The sequence below is a fragment of the Belonocnema kinseyi genome, chromosome 6, assembly GCF_010883055.1.
Source record: "Belonocnema kinseyi isolate 2016_QV_RU_SX_M_011 chromosome 6, B_treatae_v1, whole genome shotgun sequence".
Lineage (NCBI taxonomy): Eukaryota > Metazoa > Arthropoda > Insecta > Hymenoptera > Cynipidae > Belonocnema > Belonocnema kinseyi.
This window is the reverse complement of record NC_046662.1, coordinates 100,313,594-100,334,119: the sequence shown is the minus strand read 5'-3', so window position 1 is coordinate 100,334,119 and position 20,526 is coordinate 100,313,594. Positions and strand designations below refer to the sequence as shown.

The following is a 20,526-nucleotide window of genomic DNA, read 5'->3' as shown; positions in this document are numbered from 1 at the left end:
GATGATCTGGCCAAGCACGCAGGTACTGCCCTGAGAGTAGGTCACAGGGCAGCCAGGGCAGGCTACCCTGCCCAGGGCAAGAGCGTGCCGACCACTGCACTAAGGTACATAAATAGACCGAAAAGTAGTAGAAAAAATTAAGTCGGGTGGAGCCTGACCATACCTGAAAATGAAGCAAAAAGTTTGCCGACCACTGGCTTAATACACTTGTTTCGTTAGTCGTTCATCTTGCATTCTCTTAACATGCTCGAACCATCTTAAGGGCATGCTCTTCGGTGACCACGTGAGCAAACTAGTCCCCGGTTATGAACATTTTTTTTTTGTGTTCACTGTCTCCGCACGGATTGAGATATCGTGTTTAAACTTTGACAGATAAAATAAAAAGCACTAAAGAACTTTTGTATACATAAATATATTGGTAATTTTAAAGAAAGTTTATTTATAAATTGATGGAATAGGATATGACCATTCGTGTTATAGCACTTTGCAGATCATTTTTGGTGCAGAAAAAAAAGAAACTTTGAACGTCGAGAAAGTCGAGATCAAGTGACTAAGTTCGTTCATGAAATTTTTGTGTAAAATGATTTTCATTTTTTTGGTCCTAAAAATAAAAGATAAATTTCAAATTGGAAACATATCAACACCAGCAATGTGCTAAAATTTACTCGTCGGAGTTCTTCAACCAACTTCCATAATTCTTGATGCTGAATCGATCAGCTGATAACTATTGTTCACAGTGAACCAACCAGCGGGTACTCAGCGTCGGACTCACGTTGTCTTTCGCCAACAGGCGAAGTTTTATTTTTATTCTTAAAATTATTTCACACCAGTACAAAAAATTCACAAGAATATATAAGCAGTAGAAAATTTTAATTATTATCTGAAGATGCACATTTCTCAAGATGGGACTTGGACGGATTTTCGAGTATCATATTCTAAAATGTTCCTCAATTTTTTTAAATCGAGGTATCTACTTTATCGACGTTAAAAGTTTATTTCCTATTCCTGTAGTATTTTACTAAAAAACTTTCTTCGTAATTATGAAAATTTTGATATATACAAACGTTCCTTAGAGCTTTCTATATAACTTCCTAAATCCTGAACACGATATCTCAATCCGTGGGGACGTAGTGAGGACAAAAAAAATGAAAATCATGTCATTCTCTACACAAAAATTTCATGAACGAACTTAGTCACGTGATCTCGACTTTGTCGATGTACAAAGTTTCTTTTTTTCTTCGCTGGAAATCGCTAAAAATGCTCCAAAAATAATGATAGATTATGTGTGTGCAGATACTAAATTTTTTTATTTGCAACGAATGTGCTAATTTTATTGCTTACATTAATTTTTTTTAAGGTTTAGACGTTTTAGTCCAAAATTTGTGTCAGCGCTCAATATACGCGAATCAAACAATCTGAAGTGCATCAAACCAAACATTATCTGCAAAGTGCTATAACTCGAATGATAATATCCTATTTCATCAATTTATAATTAAACGTTCTTTAAAATTATAAAAATATTCATGTATACAAAAGTTCTTTAGTGCCTTTTATTTAATCTGTCAAATTTTAAATGTGATATCTCATTCCGCGTGGACACATTGATCCGCTATTTTCCGCTATACTTTCCTGTCCTAGCATACTTCTCTAGCTTCTTTTATGTCCATGCATTTTTTCATGCAGGCTCTCGTGTTTCTGTGACTTCTTATGTCTCTTCTAACTAGGGTCTCATTCACATATTCTAACCATTCTTTCCGCTGTCTACCTCTGGGCACGCTGCCATTTACTTTACCTTGATGCACTTGTTTCGTTAGTCGTTTATTTGGCATTCTCTCAACATGTCCGAACCATCTTAACCGATTTCTTTCCCATGTGTCTACTAGCTTCTCTTCTGCACCACATTCTATGAGAATTATCCCCTTACTCACTTTGTCCATCAGAGTTTTCCCGCATATTATGCGCAGGAATCTCATGTCAATCGCGTCAATTTTACTATTATCCTTTTCTTGATAGGCGCATGTCTCGTTACCGTATAGCACAGTCGGTACAAATAAAGTACCCTTACTGTCTCGAAATTGAGACCTTCTTCGTCGAAGAGGGCCATTCTTAGACACTTGTTCATAAATATAATAAAAAGCCATGAGGACATAACGCAATCTTGTATTACATCTTGAATAATATCGAAACAGTCACTCAATGGCCCATTTACCCTACACTCGCTTTGCTACCCGTATATATTTTTTATAGCTTGTAGGAACCATCCTTTGACACTGTACTCTTTCAAGACTTCCCAAAGTTTACTTCTATCCACCTTGTCAAAAGCTTTTTCTAGGTCAATAAATTTTTTTATGAAGCAGTTTTCTGCTTCCTTCAAAGTCGTTTTGTTTTTTCAGCTCGTCTTTATTTCTGATTTTATCTTTACTTTCCATGACTAAGTAGTCGTTTGAGTATTCTCTTTTTGTTTCTTTAATCATTCTATCATTTAATTAATATAGCTTTTAGTTTTTCATAAGCGATTTTCAAAGGGTTTTTGACGTCAAATCCATTTATTCTGTTTCTTATCTATTTTAAACAAATTACCGAGTGAAGTCTTTATTTCATTTTTGTAAACATTCGGGCGCGCAGAAAAAATTCAATTTCTAGAGAGGATGTTATGGCCGTTTAAATTCTTTTAAATTATTTGTGTCTCCCAGATCATTCAATAAACTTGTCTTTTCAGGGTAGTTAGATGTAAATATTAGGGCGGAGTGAAAATGCTAAAAAAAATTTAATCATTTTAGCCAAAGCAGAGGAAATTTGTGGTTTGGAATCTGAATGAAGTAAAAAACAATTGAAATCGCGTATATTCTCTTCTGTTTACTTTCGAATTTGAGAATTTATAAAATTTTATTTGTGGGCTAAAAGGTTATAACTATTTTTAAAATTTTAATTTTACTGCTTTTAAATGCAAAACTTTAACTTTTTTGCTTGACTCACAGTATCTGGTTACTGACGACATTTTCACTCTATCCTAATAAACATGTAATTAGAAAATATAACATTTTTTCGTAAGTGTCAAAAATAAAAATATATAAACATTAATATTATATTTAATTGTTTGTATTACTATCTATTAATTGGCAGTTAAATTTATCTAATATATATTTGTCTTTCGTGTCGGCATATAGTCTGTTAGTTACCATCATTATAAAAGACTCAAACTATACCTAAATTGAAATTGTTTGAATGTTTTGGAATTTCTTACTCTTTCAGTGACACTATAATTACTAGAGTAAACCCCCTTAAATGACTTAGGTAAATACTAAGCAATGAAGTTTTCATTGCACTTGGTTGCATCGAATAACGAGTTGCATACAAGATGGATAACAGGATTGAGTAATATCTATAAGTAATTGAGTATTCTAACATTACGCCATACACGATCGGTAACGTCGAAATTTATGGGGCTCTACCACTTGGTGGACTGCAAAGCATATAGGAGTTTGACTAAAACTAATTTTTATAGACGAAAGTAAATGTGAAATCGTGATATGCCTTTGCTTCTCAGATAGAAAAGCTATTTCTTTAATTATTGTTAGCAATTGGGGAAGTGTGCGATTTGGACAATCCATCAAAAAAAAATATAATGTGCCGTGATTGAGGATAGGTTGCATTTTTGGGATAGTTAGCGGTCAAAATTTTTGAATTTTGGTAGTTCGTTAAAGTGTGTTTTTCAAAGATCAGAAAATCCTTAAACTTCTCCGACTGTTTTTTAAATCCCTTTAAATTCTTTGCAATAATTTCAAATCTTTCGAAGTATCTCGAAATTGACTAAAATTAGTTTGAATCACGTAAAATTTTAAAAATATTCTTAAATTCCTTTACATCTCTTGGCAAGCCTTAAAATCTTTAAATTTTTGGAAATAACTTAAAATATTTTCAAATGACTTTTAATTAATTGCTTAACATTCTTTAAAGTCACTAAAACTTATAAAAATATTTTTAATCATTTAAAAATAAACTTTAAAATCCCGTCGAGAACCTAGTTATTCCTTAAAATCACTTGAACTCTCAGACATCCTGTAAGATTTCTTGATAATCCTTAAACTCTTCCGATTTTTTTAAAACCCCTTCATCTTCTTTCAATCTTTTAAAATCTTTCGAAGTACCTCGAAATTGACTTAAATTAATTTAAATCTCTTAAAATCCTTTAAACTTTCTTAAATTCCTTTAAATCTCTTTAAAATCCTTAAAATGTTTGAATTTTTTCAAATTCATTAAAATCTTTTTAAATAAGTTTTCAAAAGCTCGCTTGAAATTCTTTAAGACCACTAAAACCGTCTTAAAATTTTATAAAATCTCTTGTAAATCTTTGAATCTTTTTTAACTATTTTTGGATTATTTTTACATCCTTTAAAAAGAAACTTTAAGATTCCGCCAAGTCCCTAGTAATTCCTTAAAATCATTTGATTTCATGAAAATCCTTGAAGTCCTCCGCATTTTTTTGAACTCCATTCAACTTCTTTGACAACATTTACAAATTTTTTAAATTGACTAAAATTAATTAAAATCTCTTAAAATCCTTAATTTTTTGTAGACTCCTTTAAATCTCTTGAAAATCCTTAATTTATTAAATTTTTTAAATCCCTTGAAGTCTCTTAAAATTTATTAAAATCTTTTTAAATAACTTTTTTTAAACTTTCTAAACAGCTTTAAAGTCTTTAAACTAACTAAAACTGTCTTGAATTTTTTTTAAATTTATTTTAAATCTTGAAATGTTTTAGAATTTTTTCTTAATCCTTTAAAAAAAATCATGGAATCCCGCCAATTCCCTATGGTAATTCCTTAAAATGACTTGAATTTTCAGAAATTCTTTCAGTTTTTTTTTAATCCTTTAACTACTCCAATTTTTTTTAATTCCTTCAACTTCTTTAAAATCATTTACAATTTTCGAACTTCAGTACAGTTAATTGAAATCCTTGGAGTTTTATGAAATTCCTTAAAATATTTTAAAAAATTACATCCCTTGAAATCTTTTCAAATTCATTAAAATCTTTTTAAACAACTTTTCTGTAACTCGCTTGACATTCTTTGAAATCACCTAAACTGCCTTAAAATTTGATTAAATCTCTTGCAAATCTTTAAACTTTTTTGGATTCTTAAAAAAATCTTTAAAATTCCTTCAAAGTCGTTCAATTGTTCTGCAATTTTTTAAAATCCTTTCAAATTTGTTGAAATCGTTAAAAATCTCTTGAGAAACCCTAAGATCACTTAAAGTCTTTTTTAAATCCTTTAAAGTCTTCTTTAATATAAATTTATTTGATATGAAACTACTTAAAATCACTTATTATCGTAAAGTATTATGACATCAGTCGCCGGCAATTGAGGTTCTAACCTTAATTACGGCCAATTATAATTTTTCGTGATGAATTGCCTAATCAGGCATTTTCCAAATTGCCAACAATAATGAAATAAATGGCTTTTCTTTCTTAAAAGCAAAGGTATATCACGATTTTTTACTTAATTTTGCCGAAATTAATTACTTTTAGTCAAAATCCTATCTCAACAATGCTTTGCAGTCCACCAAGTGGTATAGCCTTACAGATTTTGATGTTACCGACCGAAGGCGGCGTAATATTAGAATACTCAATATTTATAATGCTACAAGAGTGTCATTAAGAGACCGAAAAAAACCGTTTATTCCAATCTCAATTTTGGAATAAAAGACTATACTTTAGAATTTTGTATATTTAATCTATTTATTGTCCTGCATATCCTTCACTTATCCTTAATATGTCAATTATTTAATCCCCGTTAGTGTAACGCGTTTAAAAACGAATGAGTTTAAGCTTACTCCCAAAAGGACTCAATAGATAACAACCTTATTCTTTTGAAAAATATAGTGAATATATTTTTAACTAATGAAGTTATGATCAAAAATTTCTTCAAAGAAAATTAAATAATTAATTATGATTTCTTATTTATTTGCAGATTTTCCAAACCTCTGCGAACTTTTGCAGCTGTAGTCTCAATTTTAATTATGATCGTCGGCTTGCTGGGAAATTTATTGACTATCATAGCCTTGAGCAAATATCCCAAAGTACGAAACGTCGCAGCTGCATTTATCATAAGGTACGTTTAGGATATAAAGGATATAAACTCATTCTACAATTTTCTTCAGAGTAATCGTAAAGTTTATTTTTGCGAGATCAAAATTCTGCATTGTTTCTATTTTAGTAAGATTAATTATGTTTATATCTTTGAAACCTATTAGAAATATATGAAAAATTATTTTTTAAGGTTTATAATAAGCGTTTTTTACTCAAATAACGTATTCAAGGTGCCCCCTTTAAATGGCTCTTATTCACTTATCATTCTCATGTCTTTAACTATATTACTTTGCATTTTCTAAAACTAGCTATAACAAAGGTTAGAAGCAATTTGTTTATCCACATAAGATTTAATCTGCAACTGTTTCTCGTTTACGGCCACCTTTTCTTAAAGAGGTAGAAGCAATATACTTTCTCGAAAAGACACTTTAGGTTCAAGATTAGTGAAGGTCTCCATGATACTTCTGCAGATCATAAATTTCCTGGTTTTATAGAATTTTTGTTTTCTTCTTCTATTAAAAATCAGAATTGATAACCTAAATCGTCTATAAATTTGATAAAAATGTCAAAAATATGAATTCGATCAAAAGAAATTTAAAAATTGATGATCACTCACAGAAAAAACTGAGGTTTCTATTAGAACCGTTTTTTAGATCCAAGGAAGCTGCAACAAAAACTAACCTCTCTTGCTGAAATGAACGCAAAATAGTAAATTGTTCCAAAGCAACCAAAAGTATGGGATCTAATAGTACAAAGCGAGTTCTGCGGTTCAAAAGATAAAATGATACACAAGTACAATCTGACTCGAACTGAAAAAGTTGAAAAAAATGTGTGTGTGTGTCGGAACGCTTGGTACACGGAGAAAAATAGATGTTAGCACAGACTATCTGGATATTAATAGGTAATATCTTAGCGATTTAACTATGGGACAGAAATCTAAATACTGAAGTAGAGCATCCGTAGATATTAAAAAGAAGATTTTAACTGGCAATATCCAAGATATTAAAGGGCAGAATCTAAGATATTCAAGAAATACTTTTTAATTATGCAAAAATTACCTCTAAAGCATGCCATTCTCTGTAAAATACAAAAGAATGTTAATATCGTAGTCCTCTGTTTTGAAAATCCGAATCATCAAGCATTCGGATTTTTGCATAATTATGCGAATTTGTGTTAAACAGATAACACACTGTTCAAGGCTAATATGAAAGATGCCTGCAGCTGAGTCCTCATTTTCTTGAGAAAATTATAACATATCCAAAAACATTTAATCCATTTTCCACCAAAACTTATAGTGCAATAGATATCCGAAAACCACAATACACACGATGCAAGCTCAAGATACAGATAAAATCTTTTGTCTCCACGCCACACGTCAGCGACCTTGCTCCGATAAAATTTAGCTTTTTTAATATTTTAGATATTAACTGTTAACATCACATATTTTATACTTTCAATATAAACAGATATTGCCCTCTAATATCTGTTGATATTGAAAGTATAAAATGTGTGATATTCACAGTTAATATCTAAGATATCAAAAAAGCAACATTTTTATTTGACGTGTGGCGTGGCGACAAAATATTTTAACCCCGCTTTGTCTGTATCTTGAGCTTTCGTTGTGTGTATTGTGGTTTTTCCGATATCTATTGCACTATAAGTTTTGGTGGAAATTAAATTAAATGTTTTTGAATATGTTATAATTTACTCAAAAAAATGAGGACTCAGCTACAGGCCTCTTTCATATTAGCCTTGAACAGTGTGTTATCTGTTCAACACAAAAATCGCATAATTTATGCAAAAAGGCGAATGCTTGAAGATTCGGATTTTAAAAACAGAGGACTATGACATTTACATTATTTTGCATTTTATAGAAAATGGCAAGCTTTACAGGTAATTTTTGAACAATTACAAAATATTTATAGAATATCTTAGATTCTGCCCTCTAATATCTTGGATATTTTCAGTTAAAATCTTCTTTTTAATATCTACGGATGTTCTACTTCAGTATCTAGATGTCTCTGCCAAAGTTAAATCGCTAAGATATTACCTATTAATTAATATTTTAACATGTTAATTTTGTTTGTCTACTTAGTCATAATTAATATTATTATAATATTGATTAATTTTTAAGATTGTGAAAAAATTCTTTCTAGCTCCTCTGGGATATGAGCCCAGGTCCTTCAGATTTCCGGTCTGATGCTCTACCAACTGCGTTACGGAGAGACGAGAATATTTTCTTCACAATCTCCTTACACGCAGAATGTCAACGTCATTCCTTATACTTGTAACATTTTTCTTTCTAAACATGAATACATATTTTATTATTGATGTAGGTTTTCTGACCAGGGAAATTAATTAATATTTTAAGATGTTAATTTTGTTCTTAACATATTAATAAAATCTTAAAATATTAATTAATTTCCCTGGTAAAAAAACCTACATCAATAATAAAATATGAATTCATGTTTAGAAAGAAAAATCTTACAAGTATAATAAATAACGTTGACATTCTGCTTGTAAGGAGATGTTGAATCAAATATTCTCGTCTCTCCGTAGCTCAGTTGGTAGAGCATCAGACCGGAAATCTGAAGGACCTGGGCGGCGCAGCTAGAGAGCATTTTTTTCGCAATCTTAAAAATTAATCAATATTATAATAATATTGATTATGACCAAGTAGACAAACAAAATTTACATCTTAAAATATTAATTAATTTCCCTGGCCAAAAAACCTACATCAATAATAAAATTACCTATTAATATCTAAATAGTATGTGCAAACATCTATTTTTCTCCGTTTAGATGTGAAATTCGAAAGAATGTTTAATTGATGTTTTAAACTTTGAAGTAATTGAATAAATCCCTTGATGTATGTGAATTCTATGAATTCCTGAAGTTTCTACCCTATACATTATAATTTGGGAAATATCGAAGTGCTATGAATGGAAGATCCTGATAATTAATAAGTATCTGTATATTTATTGTTCTTCTTTTATGCTTATTGAACCTGAAGCGTCGAAATTTAGATTCTTTTGATTTAAAAAATTTATAAACTTCGATATATTCCAGTTTGAATTTTACATTTTCAAATAATAGAAGCGTTTTTTCGATTGTTCTTACAAATAAATAAAAAACTTAAATTCCCAATCGTTTTCAAAATCTGATGAATTCAGTTACAGTTGAATTTATAAAATGATATTCCATCAGTGTTAAATTTATGTTATCATCGTAGTTCATGTCTCATGTACATACTGAATTTTAAAATGAATTTACATTTGAAGGCCATTTGAGCGTAACCTCAAAGACAATTTTTGCATTTTTTTCAAACCGAACTCTACGTTCACAAGAAACGCGACATCGAGCTGAAAATTTGGGAAATTAAATAAGAAGCTCTAAGAAACGTTTGTCTATTCATGACTTTTTACGATTTTAAAAAAGTTTTTTTTTTTAGTCATAAAAATTTAGGACCAGACAAAAGTTTCTTAGTGCTTCTTATTTAATATCTCAAAATTTTAACTTAATATCTCGTTTCGTGTGGAGATTAGTTGGATGTGAAAAAATCATCACATGGCCTTGATCCGATTCCACAACATTAAACAATTTCTGAACTGTTTAAAATATTCACTGTTCTGGAATCAGAATCCTCATTGTTTTGTCTGGAATTCTGCAATATTCTAGAGCTTCCTGACATATTTTGAGATGTTCTACAATATTTGGGAATGTTATAGAATGCTCTGTGATAAACTAGAATTTGAAATTGCTTTAATTTTCTAGAATATTCCTGAATGTTTCTAAATAAAAATCAGCCAATATCCAGACCCATACCTTCAGATTTTGTGAGGGAACAGGCAGACGTTTTTCTTTGTACAAAAACTTATGATACATAGTTTTGAGATTATGATTTAAGTAATAATTTAATTTAATAACCTTATTTTGTGTGAATTTTAGTGAAGTATACTATTTCCTTTATAATCTCATTGTATACATACATTCAGACTCCATTGCTTAATTTTTTTCTAGTTTATGTGTGGCGGACTTCATATTCTGCCTCCTCGTACTACCTTTCGATTCAATTCGATTTATCGATGCGAGTTGGGCGGACATCAGATTTCTTTGTGTACTGGTGCCATTTTTGAGGTATGGAAATGTCGGTGTCAGTCTTCTTCTTGTAGGAGCAATCACTGTGAATAGGTAATGTTTACAAAACTTACTTTCTAAACTAGAAAATTAATTTTTTAATTTCCTTTTTAAAATCTCGATCTTTATTTGTAATAAATATGTATAAAATCAGAAAACTCATTGCAGAGTAAATGTGCAGTAATTATTGAACAGGATATTAAAATTTCATTTTTTCCTCCAAAAAGTTGTATGTATATTATATAAAATTAATATCTTTAATGATCCAACAGGTACATTATGATTACTCATCATAATATGTACAGCAAAGTGTACAAAAAACACTGGATAGCCATGATGATATTGTTCTGCTGGCTGTTTTCGTATGGAATGCAAACTCCCACCTTAGTTGGGGCGTGGGGTAAGAATCGAAATAAAAATATTTTAGGTATCCAATCGTAGAAAAAAATTAGTAATTAATCATAAAAATATCCAAAAGTAATATTTAATTAACAATAAATTAGGGATATATAATATAATACAAATCAGGACATATAAAAATCTAACTCTTAATCTAATATTAATCTACCTTACAGGACAATTCGCTTACGACCCTAATCTGGAAACTTGCTCAATTGTGAGAGACGTAAGGGGATACACGTCTAAAACTTTTCTCTTCGTCACTGGATTCATCATACCATGCATAGTGATCATCAAGTGCTATGCGAAAATTTTTTGGGTCGTGCACAAGTAAAGTCTTATTATAATGATTTCGTCTTTATTGCTATAATAATTAAACTTTCGACTGAAATTCTTAACTAAACTAATACTATATCATTATTAAATGAGACCCAGTACTTATAATTTATTTTTTTGTCAAATTATAAAACATATTTTAATCCTTAACCATAGCAATTCCACGTAATTCTACATTTTAAATTGGTACAATTGTTTTTATTCTGCATAAAACTGCAAATGTAGTCAAAGTCTCTCAACGGCATTGTTCCAGCGCACATACTAAAACGGAATGACTTTTTCTTGGGAAAAAATAAATTGCTTAGTCTAGTATTCTTACATATCTCTCCGTATAATTATGGCCAAGATTGAGAAAATTCAGTATTTCTTTTTCGGAAATCGTAATCAATATTATTTTGGAAGATTCAATTTATGGACTGTCTTCAAATTTTGATCCTTTAAATTTTAGCTCTATCAATTTTAATCAGTTACAGTTGGATTATGTCTCTTGATATACGAAATACTTGCAAACCTGGAAAAATATTTGGTTGAATAAACAACATTTTGGTTGAATCAACCCTTTGGGCCAACAAAACAATATTTGGTCAACGCAGGAAAATTTGTTTGTTCGTAAAATTTAGTTGATTATGCCATATCTTTTGTTTGATACAAACAAATATTTTGATGGGTCCAAGAGAATATTTTAGTTAAGGTATTATACGGATGAATTCAGAAAAAGAGCTATCCATGCGAAGAACAATTGAAGACGCTTCAACTTCATGTCGATCAACTGAATGCGTGTGAGAGTGTCTAACTTATCGGACTTCTCTGTTCTTTCATACTTTCAGGGCTATACTTCATAAACGAAATAGATCAAAATTCTGAATTTTTCACAGAATCTCTGTATTGCGTCCTTCTACCGTGCCTCAGTTTTTGAAAAAAAAAACTGTCAGAACCGTTTAGGCGTTATGCTAAAATATGTTACATTTTCAATACCTTGGGATAGGCCTTCCATGCATAAGATGCGATTTTTAATTGTACATATCTCAATTTCGAAATGGTCAGCCCTTTTCTAACTAGACCAAACTTTAGATAACGCTCTAATAAATCTACAGTCCTGATCTCAAACAAATTCGTAGAAAACAGTTTTATCCGTGTAATACCTCAATTCAAATAAGCATTTCTGCTGGTCCAATGTTAAAAGTTTGGTTGATTTCACTTTAAATTGTGGTTAATCTAACCATAAACGACCCAGCAATGGTAGGCTTGAAGTTCCCTAAGCCTTCATGTTTTATTCTAGTCGAAGGTTTGTGTTTTTGCATCCGAAATAAGTAACATAATGTCGAAATCACTTATCCTTCGTTACGCTTTTGAATTGAATAACTAAAATTTCATGTAGGTACAGTTATTAGTGGTGAACAATACTATTTTAGCATTTTTACTCTGCTCTAGTAAGTAGATAATATTGTCGATTAGTGTAGAATATGGGTATTTCAAATCATCGTTTAATAATTTGCAATCACAGTTCAGAATTCTTCAAGTTGCTACGATTTTCATTTTAGATTTGTGTATACATATAATTTAAACGCTTCAGAATTGTGCAGCATATGTGCTACTGAGGTGGAATTCACTCGTTTAAAAAAACGGAGTAATCCATATTATGCCTATTACGCGTTATGATGCATTATTCTGCATTATCATATCACTTAAATAACGATTTATAAATTAAAACAAACTTTTAAATTGGTTTTTATTTTTTAAAATCTTTATTTTTACAAACAATAAATAGTGTTCTCGAAATAATTCAAAATTAAACTTCTCAGGGGGAGTCCGGAGAAAGCGAATATGTTAAGGAAAGATATTGAAAAATTATGCATTATTATGCGTGAAGTCTCTACCGCGTACAATACGCAAGTGGATTCCTTTCCATCTTCTATGTTCGATTTAAAATAATCAAAATAGTTAAAATAGTTAAATTATTGTTTATTTTGTAATGGTTCAAATTTAAAATTGTATAATTTTAAACGCTTTAATTGAAAATTATTAGATTTTGGACTGTATATTGTAATGTTTGTAAAATTTAATTTAAACTCAGGGGTCATTCAAAGAATACTTATGGCCTTTGGGAGGCAAAGGGGGGGGGGTCACACCGTGCGTTCCGCCAATGTTAAAGTTATATACACTTACTAAAGAAAAAGTCTTACGTAGGGGGTCATTTTTTTATGTATGGATGTATAACAGATTCATCAAGCATAAATTGTTTGATTTCAAGATAAAAAATGGGAATATTTCAATTTATAAATGCATCAAAATTTACCATTGTTTGGAATTTGGAATTTGATTGCTTGGAATCTAAAGTCGCTAAATTCTTGGACTCTTATTTGTGTAAAATTGTTATTAAATTCTAACACATCAACTTTTAAAAAGGTAAATCTCTCTAGTCTGAAATTTGCACGGAATAAAATGGATATTAAAACTTAATACATGGATTTTCAAATATAGGACAACTATCTAGATATTGAGTTGTCACATTATGTTGATATTTAAATTCAATATCAATTAAGGTATTAAAATTCGAATTATAAAAGTACCCAGATATTAAAGATATTAAATTTTAAAATCAACATATTACACATTAGTATCTAGATCATTGTCCTACAATTAAGAATAGCAGATATTGGCTCTTATAATATCCATTTTCTCTGAATAAAATGAGCTAATTGAGAATTTTTTACTTGTAATCAGTGTTATTTCATTCGGTTAAAAAATTCGGATTATTTATGTAACCCTCGATTTGATTATTTTTTAATTTTACAATATACGATATTAAAAATATGATCTTTTCATGGATGTTCTCCAGATCCGAGGCTACAATGAGAAAGCATGCAACCTCAACTGTAAAGTCACCTCACACAGCTGGACGAGACACCAGAGAGATTAAACAGAAGCGAAGCGAGTGGAGAATCACAAAAATGGTTCTCGCTATTTTCTTGAGCTTCGTAGCTTGTTACCTTCCCATCACGATCGTAAAGGTCGCAGATGCAGAGGTCAGATATCCTGGTAAGAATCTAGAAGCAAGAATTACTACCGCAAGTGATGATTAAATAAAAAGGAATCACTAGACTATAAAATATGAGACGTCACTCTGCAGTCCTTATTTTCTTAGATCTGCGTGACGATATTTAGAAATAGCCTTATATTTCTCAAGTATTTTCATCCAGAATATTTAAAACAAAATTTCTCAAAAACTTTCAAAAAATATTTTTTTGTATTTTTAGATGTTCTATGTCTTTTTTGTATTCTTTTTATAGTATTAAAAATACCATATTAAAGCGATAAAGCTTAAAATAATCATCCTTTACAATTTGTATAGAAAATAATATATTTGCTAATTTTATTGTGATGGTAGAACCAGAAATAAGTTAAATTACTAGAGGTAGAAAAATGATAATTAAAGTTGATAAAATGAATTTATTGTGGCTGAGTTCCAGTTGGTAACAAAATTTACGCATAGTAAATATTTCTTCAAATCTTCAAACAGATTATAACCACTTTTCCATTCTCTAGGGATGAACTACTCATTATAGAATAGTTTCTGTTTTCTCTATTTTTTAAAATAAATTTAAAAACTACTTTAACATAATGTTTTTGTGAAAAATTCCAGAATCTAATTAATAAGTTTGACAAAAAGATTAAATAAAAATTGATCGAAGAGACAAATGAGATAAAATACCATAAAATTGTACAAGTTATTCTAGAAAACAATCAAAATCCTTTAAAACTAGAATGTAATAAAAGTGAATCTTACACTTGGATAAGTTGGGATATAAAAGTTTGTAGTCCAGATAAGGGATGTTCTGAGGTAGAAAGAGGTCAATCAATTTCTGTCAATGTCTTATCTTTTCTTTTTTAATTTGCAATTTCTATTCTCTTCAATTTCTTACATTTTACATATATGTAATAGAGAACTACAAATCTTTAAATCAATTCAGGATTACACGTGATGGGTTATTTGCTGTTGTACTTCGCTTCCTGTGTGAATCCTATAATCTACGTGATCATGAATAAGCAGTATCGACAGGCTTACGCTGGTGTGATCAGCTGTTCCAGAATCAGAGCCTCCCTCACACCCCATGGAAGCAGTGCCCCAGGACAGAACAACTTAGGCCAAGGTAACCACCAGTTCGTTACGGTCACCAAACTCTGACCTAAACGAAGCGCGGCTATCTTATTCGTAAGTGAAGGGCACTCTGTTGGTTTTTTAATATTGGCACTGGCATGATCATATATGGAATCAAATTTAACGTAGACTCTCGTATCTCTTTCTTCAAATGAAGTCATTTCTACTACAAACAAAATATGAACTAGCTCAAAATAATCATTCATAATACAGAATAAAATATGATCGTCATTTAAGATGCTTCCTTTCAAGTCGTTTCGATAAAATAATAATAATAAAAATATTTCTTAGACATTTTTTTTATATCATGAATGACAATTAGCGACATACACTGGATATTTTCATAATTGTTCTTGCATTCTGAATATAAGGGCTGTAGCTGGTCGTCAGCTCCTTATTTTGATTTCAATGTCGCCAAGATTATTAGGCAGTATGAACAAAACAAAAATATAAAATTGCATAATTTAACATTCAAAATGACTGAAGATGTACTATTTGAAACGGAAACGTTAAGAATGGTCTGTTTTAAAATTTAAAGTACAAAATTATACAATAATTTTACGTTTAAAGCCTTAATAACAGTTACAAAATTTATGACCCCCCCCCCCTTCATTTTGTGTAATTTAATAAAAAAGATTTTCTAATTTTCAAAATAAATTTTGAACAGAACTCTTGATCCTTGAAATAAAGCATCAAAAATACAAGAAATCCTTCAAATTTCAAAAAAGTCGGGAATCATCTCTGTGAATCATTTGTGATTCTTTTTAAAATTACAGGATTTATTGCATTTTTAATGCTTTGTACTTAAGGGTCAAGAGACACTTGTACCATTTTTTTAACTGTTAAAAATTAGGAAAACATGTTCTATCAAATAACGCAACATTTTTTTATTTGAAATACATTAGCTGAATTGTATTTTGCCTGTGATGTATTTCAAATATATGGAGCCAAAATACATTTATTTCAGCAATGCAGTTGAGGTATTTTGTTCCCAGCTCTGTGAAAAACGGGGTTTTGAAGTTTCAACTTGAATAATGCCCCGGCGAGACTCGTTTTTCAACCGATATGGTTTTTTAGGGTTGAAGTGTCTTGAATTTCTCCGGCTATATAGATATTGTATGTACACCAAACCCGCGGTTTAAGAACAGTGTCGGGGGTAGCCTAAACCTTTTCCAATTGGAATACATGATATTGCGCAATATACTTGAGTGTGTACTGGAGCACTGCGCCTTCGCGTTATGCTGCTGGTGTTTTTGAGGCATGAGTGACAACCGTCTCCTACCATTCGAGCTGAGGAACTGAAGGGGCCAGCAGTTCTAGGAATTCCTGAACCGCTAGATCGTCAACCGAGAGTTTGGTGTAACTGCATACCTACCATAAGGGCCCTTGCATCCTGAGCCACCACATATATTTAACTAGTGCAGCAGACTCTACGAAAATTCTCATTTTCAGGGCTGTAAGGGAAGCGAACAGGAAGTGTCAGATAACCCTCTCTCCTGCGTCAAGCCGTGTTCGGCGCAATAGCAGTGATCCCTACTTTAGCATGTTTAGATACTGCGCTTGCCCGGTGAAGCGACCGTCCTTGGTCGCTTTTGACGCGCAATTCAAACCATTTTTTTGTGAAGTTTAAACTATTTATTGGTTAATAAAAATAAGTCTTTATCAGTAACAAAGTGTTTTAGATGGAATTTATATATGATACAGTGAAAAACCACACGTTTTGACAGAGATATTAAAAAAAAACAATTATTGTTCTCTTTATTGTGATTTTCAAAAGATTATAAACTTAAATGGACTTATTTTAAAGCAAAAATAAACTCAAAGTAAATTTTTATTAATTTATTCATGAAATATTTACTATTTAAAAATCTAATCTAAAAGATACGTTAGCCTTCTTATATTAATTCCAGTCGTCTATTATTCGCATCATTTGCATAATATGGATGAAATTTAGTGTTACATAAATTAATATAATGTTTATTTAAGTTTAAGATGCATTTAAACTCACATGAAATAATGAAATAATTGTATTTTTTTAAAACCTATTTTACAAAAATGTGTTTTTTTACTGAGTAAGATGGGAATTCTATCTAAAACTATTTGTTGTTTATGAATATTTGTTTTTAGTATTCAATCATTGTTTTATATGTCGCAAAACAATCGTAAAAACACTTTTATGCAAAAATTAAAATACGTGTTTAAAATTGTACCTACTCTTTGTAGTACCATTTTTCGGCACCATGTGGCGAAATGGTAGACCACCATTCCCAATACTTATTATAAATTGTACATTAATATCACAAATACGCAAATTGTGATTAAGAGTTTTTTTTAGTTCCAAAGACTAACTTTTATTTCACTAACGAATTTTAAAATAAATATATTGCTAACATTTAATATAATATGTATGAATATTCACACAATTTCATGTAAAAATTGCCAGTAAAAAAAATAATAATGCTAATTAAATACCTGTAAATAACGTTCTCAGCTCAGAACAGTTATTTTTAATTCAGAGAAGCCAAATAATGACGCTCATAATGAGAAAAAGGAACAAAAATCATTATTGCTGATAATAAAAATCCAGACAGTGTCTATTGGTACTAAAAAATGCGGCTATTTGTACCAATATTTCGCTATACACATGGCTCGTTAAATAAACATTTTTGTTCTTCATAAACCTTTGTCAATGAAATATAAATTCATCTTTTGAATTGAAACAAAATGTGCTATTGTTTACCAAATATTCGCATTTGTATTTTTGTCTAACCTTACACCACAAATTGCGTTATTTCTGATATTAATGGATAATTTACCATCATAATCTATTTTAATTTCGATAATTGTTAATTATGCCATTTTGTGACACGCGCCAACAGCGACCAATGAGACTCGCTGCGCCGGGCAAGCGCAGTAGCACTACATGCCAAAGTTGGGATCACTGCGCAGTAGGCGTAGCCGACCACGCATGCGTGTACGTGAGATGAGACAAGGAGTGAGGGGAAGCGAACGAAGGAGAAATCGGGAAACGAGAAGTGTCGTAGCTTTATAGCATCAACTAATTGTTAGTAAGAGCAAAACCAAGCCGGCTCGGAGAAAGTTAGTGCAACTACGTTCACTTGCCGAAACGTATTCTGCGTTTTTTTTCTTCAATTTACTTCTACTAATGCTTTTTTCTGTTTGAGTTAGGTTTGTATGAATTATCATGTTAAGCATTTTCATTTTTATATATAAAAATAAGGAAATTAATTTAAATTATCGTAGAAGGTTTTTCATTTTCATTTTTATATATAAAAATAAGGGAATTAATTTAAATTATCGTAGAAGGTAACGTACAGTTACATTCTCTACACCGAAAAAATATGTAACTATATTAGTTCAATAATACCTTGAACTAATACGCTTCGCATAAATTAGAACTCAGTAGGTAAAAAAGTCCAACTGTATCTCTTCATTTAATTTGTAATTTTGTCGGTTTGTGTATAGAACCGACGCTATAGCAATACCGAATTACATCGGTTAAGTAAGTATTGAAATGGAGCAGTTCTTCATGTAGATCTCGCAACATTCATAAGTTAAATGTCAGATGTTCTAAAGCATCGAAACATATACCGTTCCACTTTTGTATAGGGTACGTAACGAAATTTGAATCATAGTGCGTCGATATAGATATACTCGCTATGCTTCGCTCCATTCGACTCTGTTGGTTCGAATGACGACGAACAGTGAGGATCCAAAGAATCTGTAACGTAGGAGCTTCGCGTGAACATTGTGCCGAGTTGAGGCGCCGGACAATATGTGTTGGGAAAAATTAAAGAATAATTGTTTAAATATCAAATCTCGCGTGCTTTCAAATTTAAACGTTAGAGATTCGTTGGATCCTCGATGTTCGTCGTCATTCGAACCAGCAGAGTCGAACGGAGCGAAGCATAGCGAGTATATCTATATCGAAGCACTGCGATTCAAATTTTGTTACGTACCCGATACAAAAGTGGAACAGTATCTGTTTCGATCATTTAAAACAGCTGATATTCATGTTATGAATGATGCGAGTTTTACATGAAGAACTGTTCCATTTCAATATTTACTTAATCCATGTAATTCCGTATTGCTATAGCTTCGGTTCTATATTCAAACCGATAAAATTACAAATTAAATGAAGAGATCCAGTTCGACTTTTTTGCCTACTGAGTTCTAATTAATGCGAAACGTATTAGTTCAAGGTATTATTGAACTAATATAGTTACATATTTTTTTCGGTGTAGTAACTGGAACTGCAATTATAAAGATTTGGATGCAACTTTACTGTAACTAGTTACTTCAAAGAAGTAAAAGAAAAAAAGGTTAAATGAACAACGCTATGAAACCTGCTTAAAAGTTTCGGCTAGGAATTTATTCCGAACCAATCCAAATTACATATTCCGAAATCTGTATCTAAACCAATTCTATCTAGTCCGAACTTGAATTAATTCCGATTGACAAGTTTGTTCGAATTGATTTATGGTGATTCGGATTGGAAGTTTGGATTAACTAATATTAAGTTGGTCTAATTTTTAACCGATTTGCATCATATGCCATTTGACATTTTTTGGATTGGTTCAGAGTGATTCGGAATAAATCGGATACAGATTTTCGAACAATTTTATTTGGATTGGTTCTGAATGAATTCTCACCTGAAACTTTCACCACGGCATGCTTCGTAATGTTGTTAATTCAATTTATCTTTATTCGATATTTATGTGTAAAGAACTGATGTCACACTAAGCTAGTATAAGATTTTCAATGAACAATAACAACGTATATATATATAGAGTAAAATTCAAAATGTGAGGATGGAGGTATAGATTTTTTTAATTTATCTAGAATTTTTGTTTTATTTATTTAAATAATACGTATGTTCCGCAACACTGCTCCGACCCAATCTGCTGATCAACCTCTTTACCAATAACCCTAGGGAAGGGTCTCAAAGTCGCCATGCGAAGAACCCTACTCGGGCCCATTCGTATCCAAGGTCTTCTTATGTCTCTTCGAATTAGGATCTCAATCACACCTTCTAATTCGCGGTTCGCTTCTGTGAACACTGCCATTTACTTTTCCTTGATACACTTGTTTTGTTAGTCATTCATCTTCTATTATCTCATCTTCCTCGAACCATCTTAAACGATTTCTTTTCCATATGTTTTGCCGCACATCATGCGCAGGAATTTCGTGGTAATCGTTTTAATTTTACTCTCATCCTTTTCTTGATAGGTTCACGTACTAGGCAGTCTGATAAGTCCCTGAAAAATGAAACACGGAGACGTCTTTTTGGCCAAAGTCGGTTTTATTTTTCAACATACTCTCCTTTTAGGTTGATACAGCGAGTCCAACGATTTTCTAACTTTTTGATACCGTCCGAAAAGTACT

The 20,526-nt window shown here is 31.0% G+C and overlaps 1 protein-coding gene across 4 annotated transcripts in view; it reads left to right on the top strand.

Annotated features, from left to right (window-relative positions):
- Positions 1 to 20,526, top strand: part of LOC117174672 (G-protein coupled receptor moody-like) — a 52,458-nt gene that overhangs the window by 19,558 nt on the left and 12,374 nt on the right. For 3 of the 4 annotated variants that reach the window (XR_004467334.1, XM_033363967.1, XM_033363965.1), the window contains exons 3-8: positions 5,971 to 6,111; positions 10,110 to 10,280; positions 10,499 to 10,626; positions 10,802 to 10,955; positions 13,801 to 14,000; positions 14,933 to 15,112. Coding sequence is in view for 3 of the 4 variants with exons in the window: in XM_033363967.1 (XP_033219858.1) it covers positions 5,971 to 6,111; positions 10,110 to 10,280; positions 10,499 to 10,626; positions 10,802 to 10,955; positions 13,801 to 14,000; positions 14,933 to 15,112 (974 nt within the window). In the remaining variant the exon portion in view is untranslated. Of the gene's footprint in view, positions 1 to 5,970; positions 6,112 to 10,109; positions 10,281 to 10,498; positions 10,627 to 10,801; positions 10,956 to 13,800; positions 14,001 to 14,932; positions 15,175 to 20,526 lie in introns of all 4 variants that reach the window. The other variant, XM_033363968.1, reaches the window with a different exon arrangement.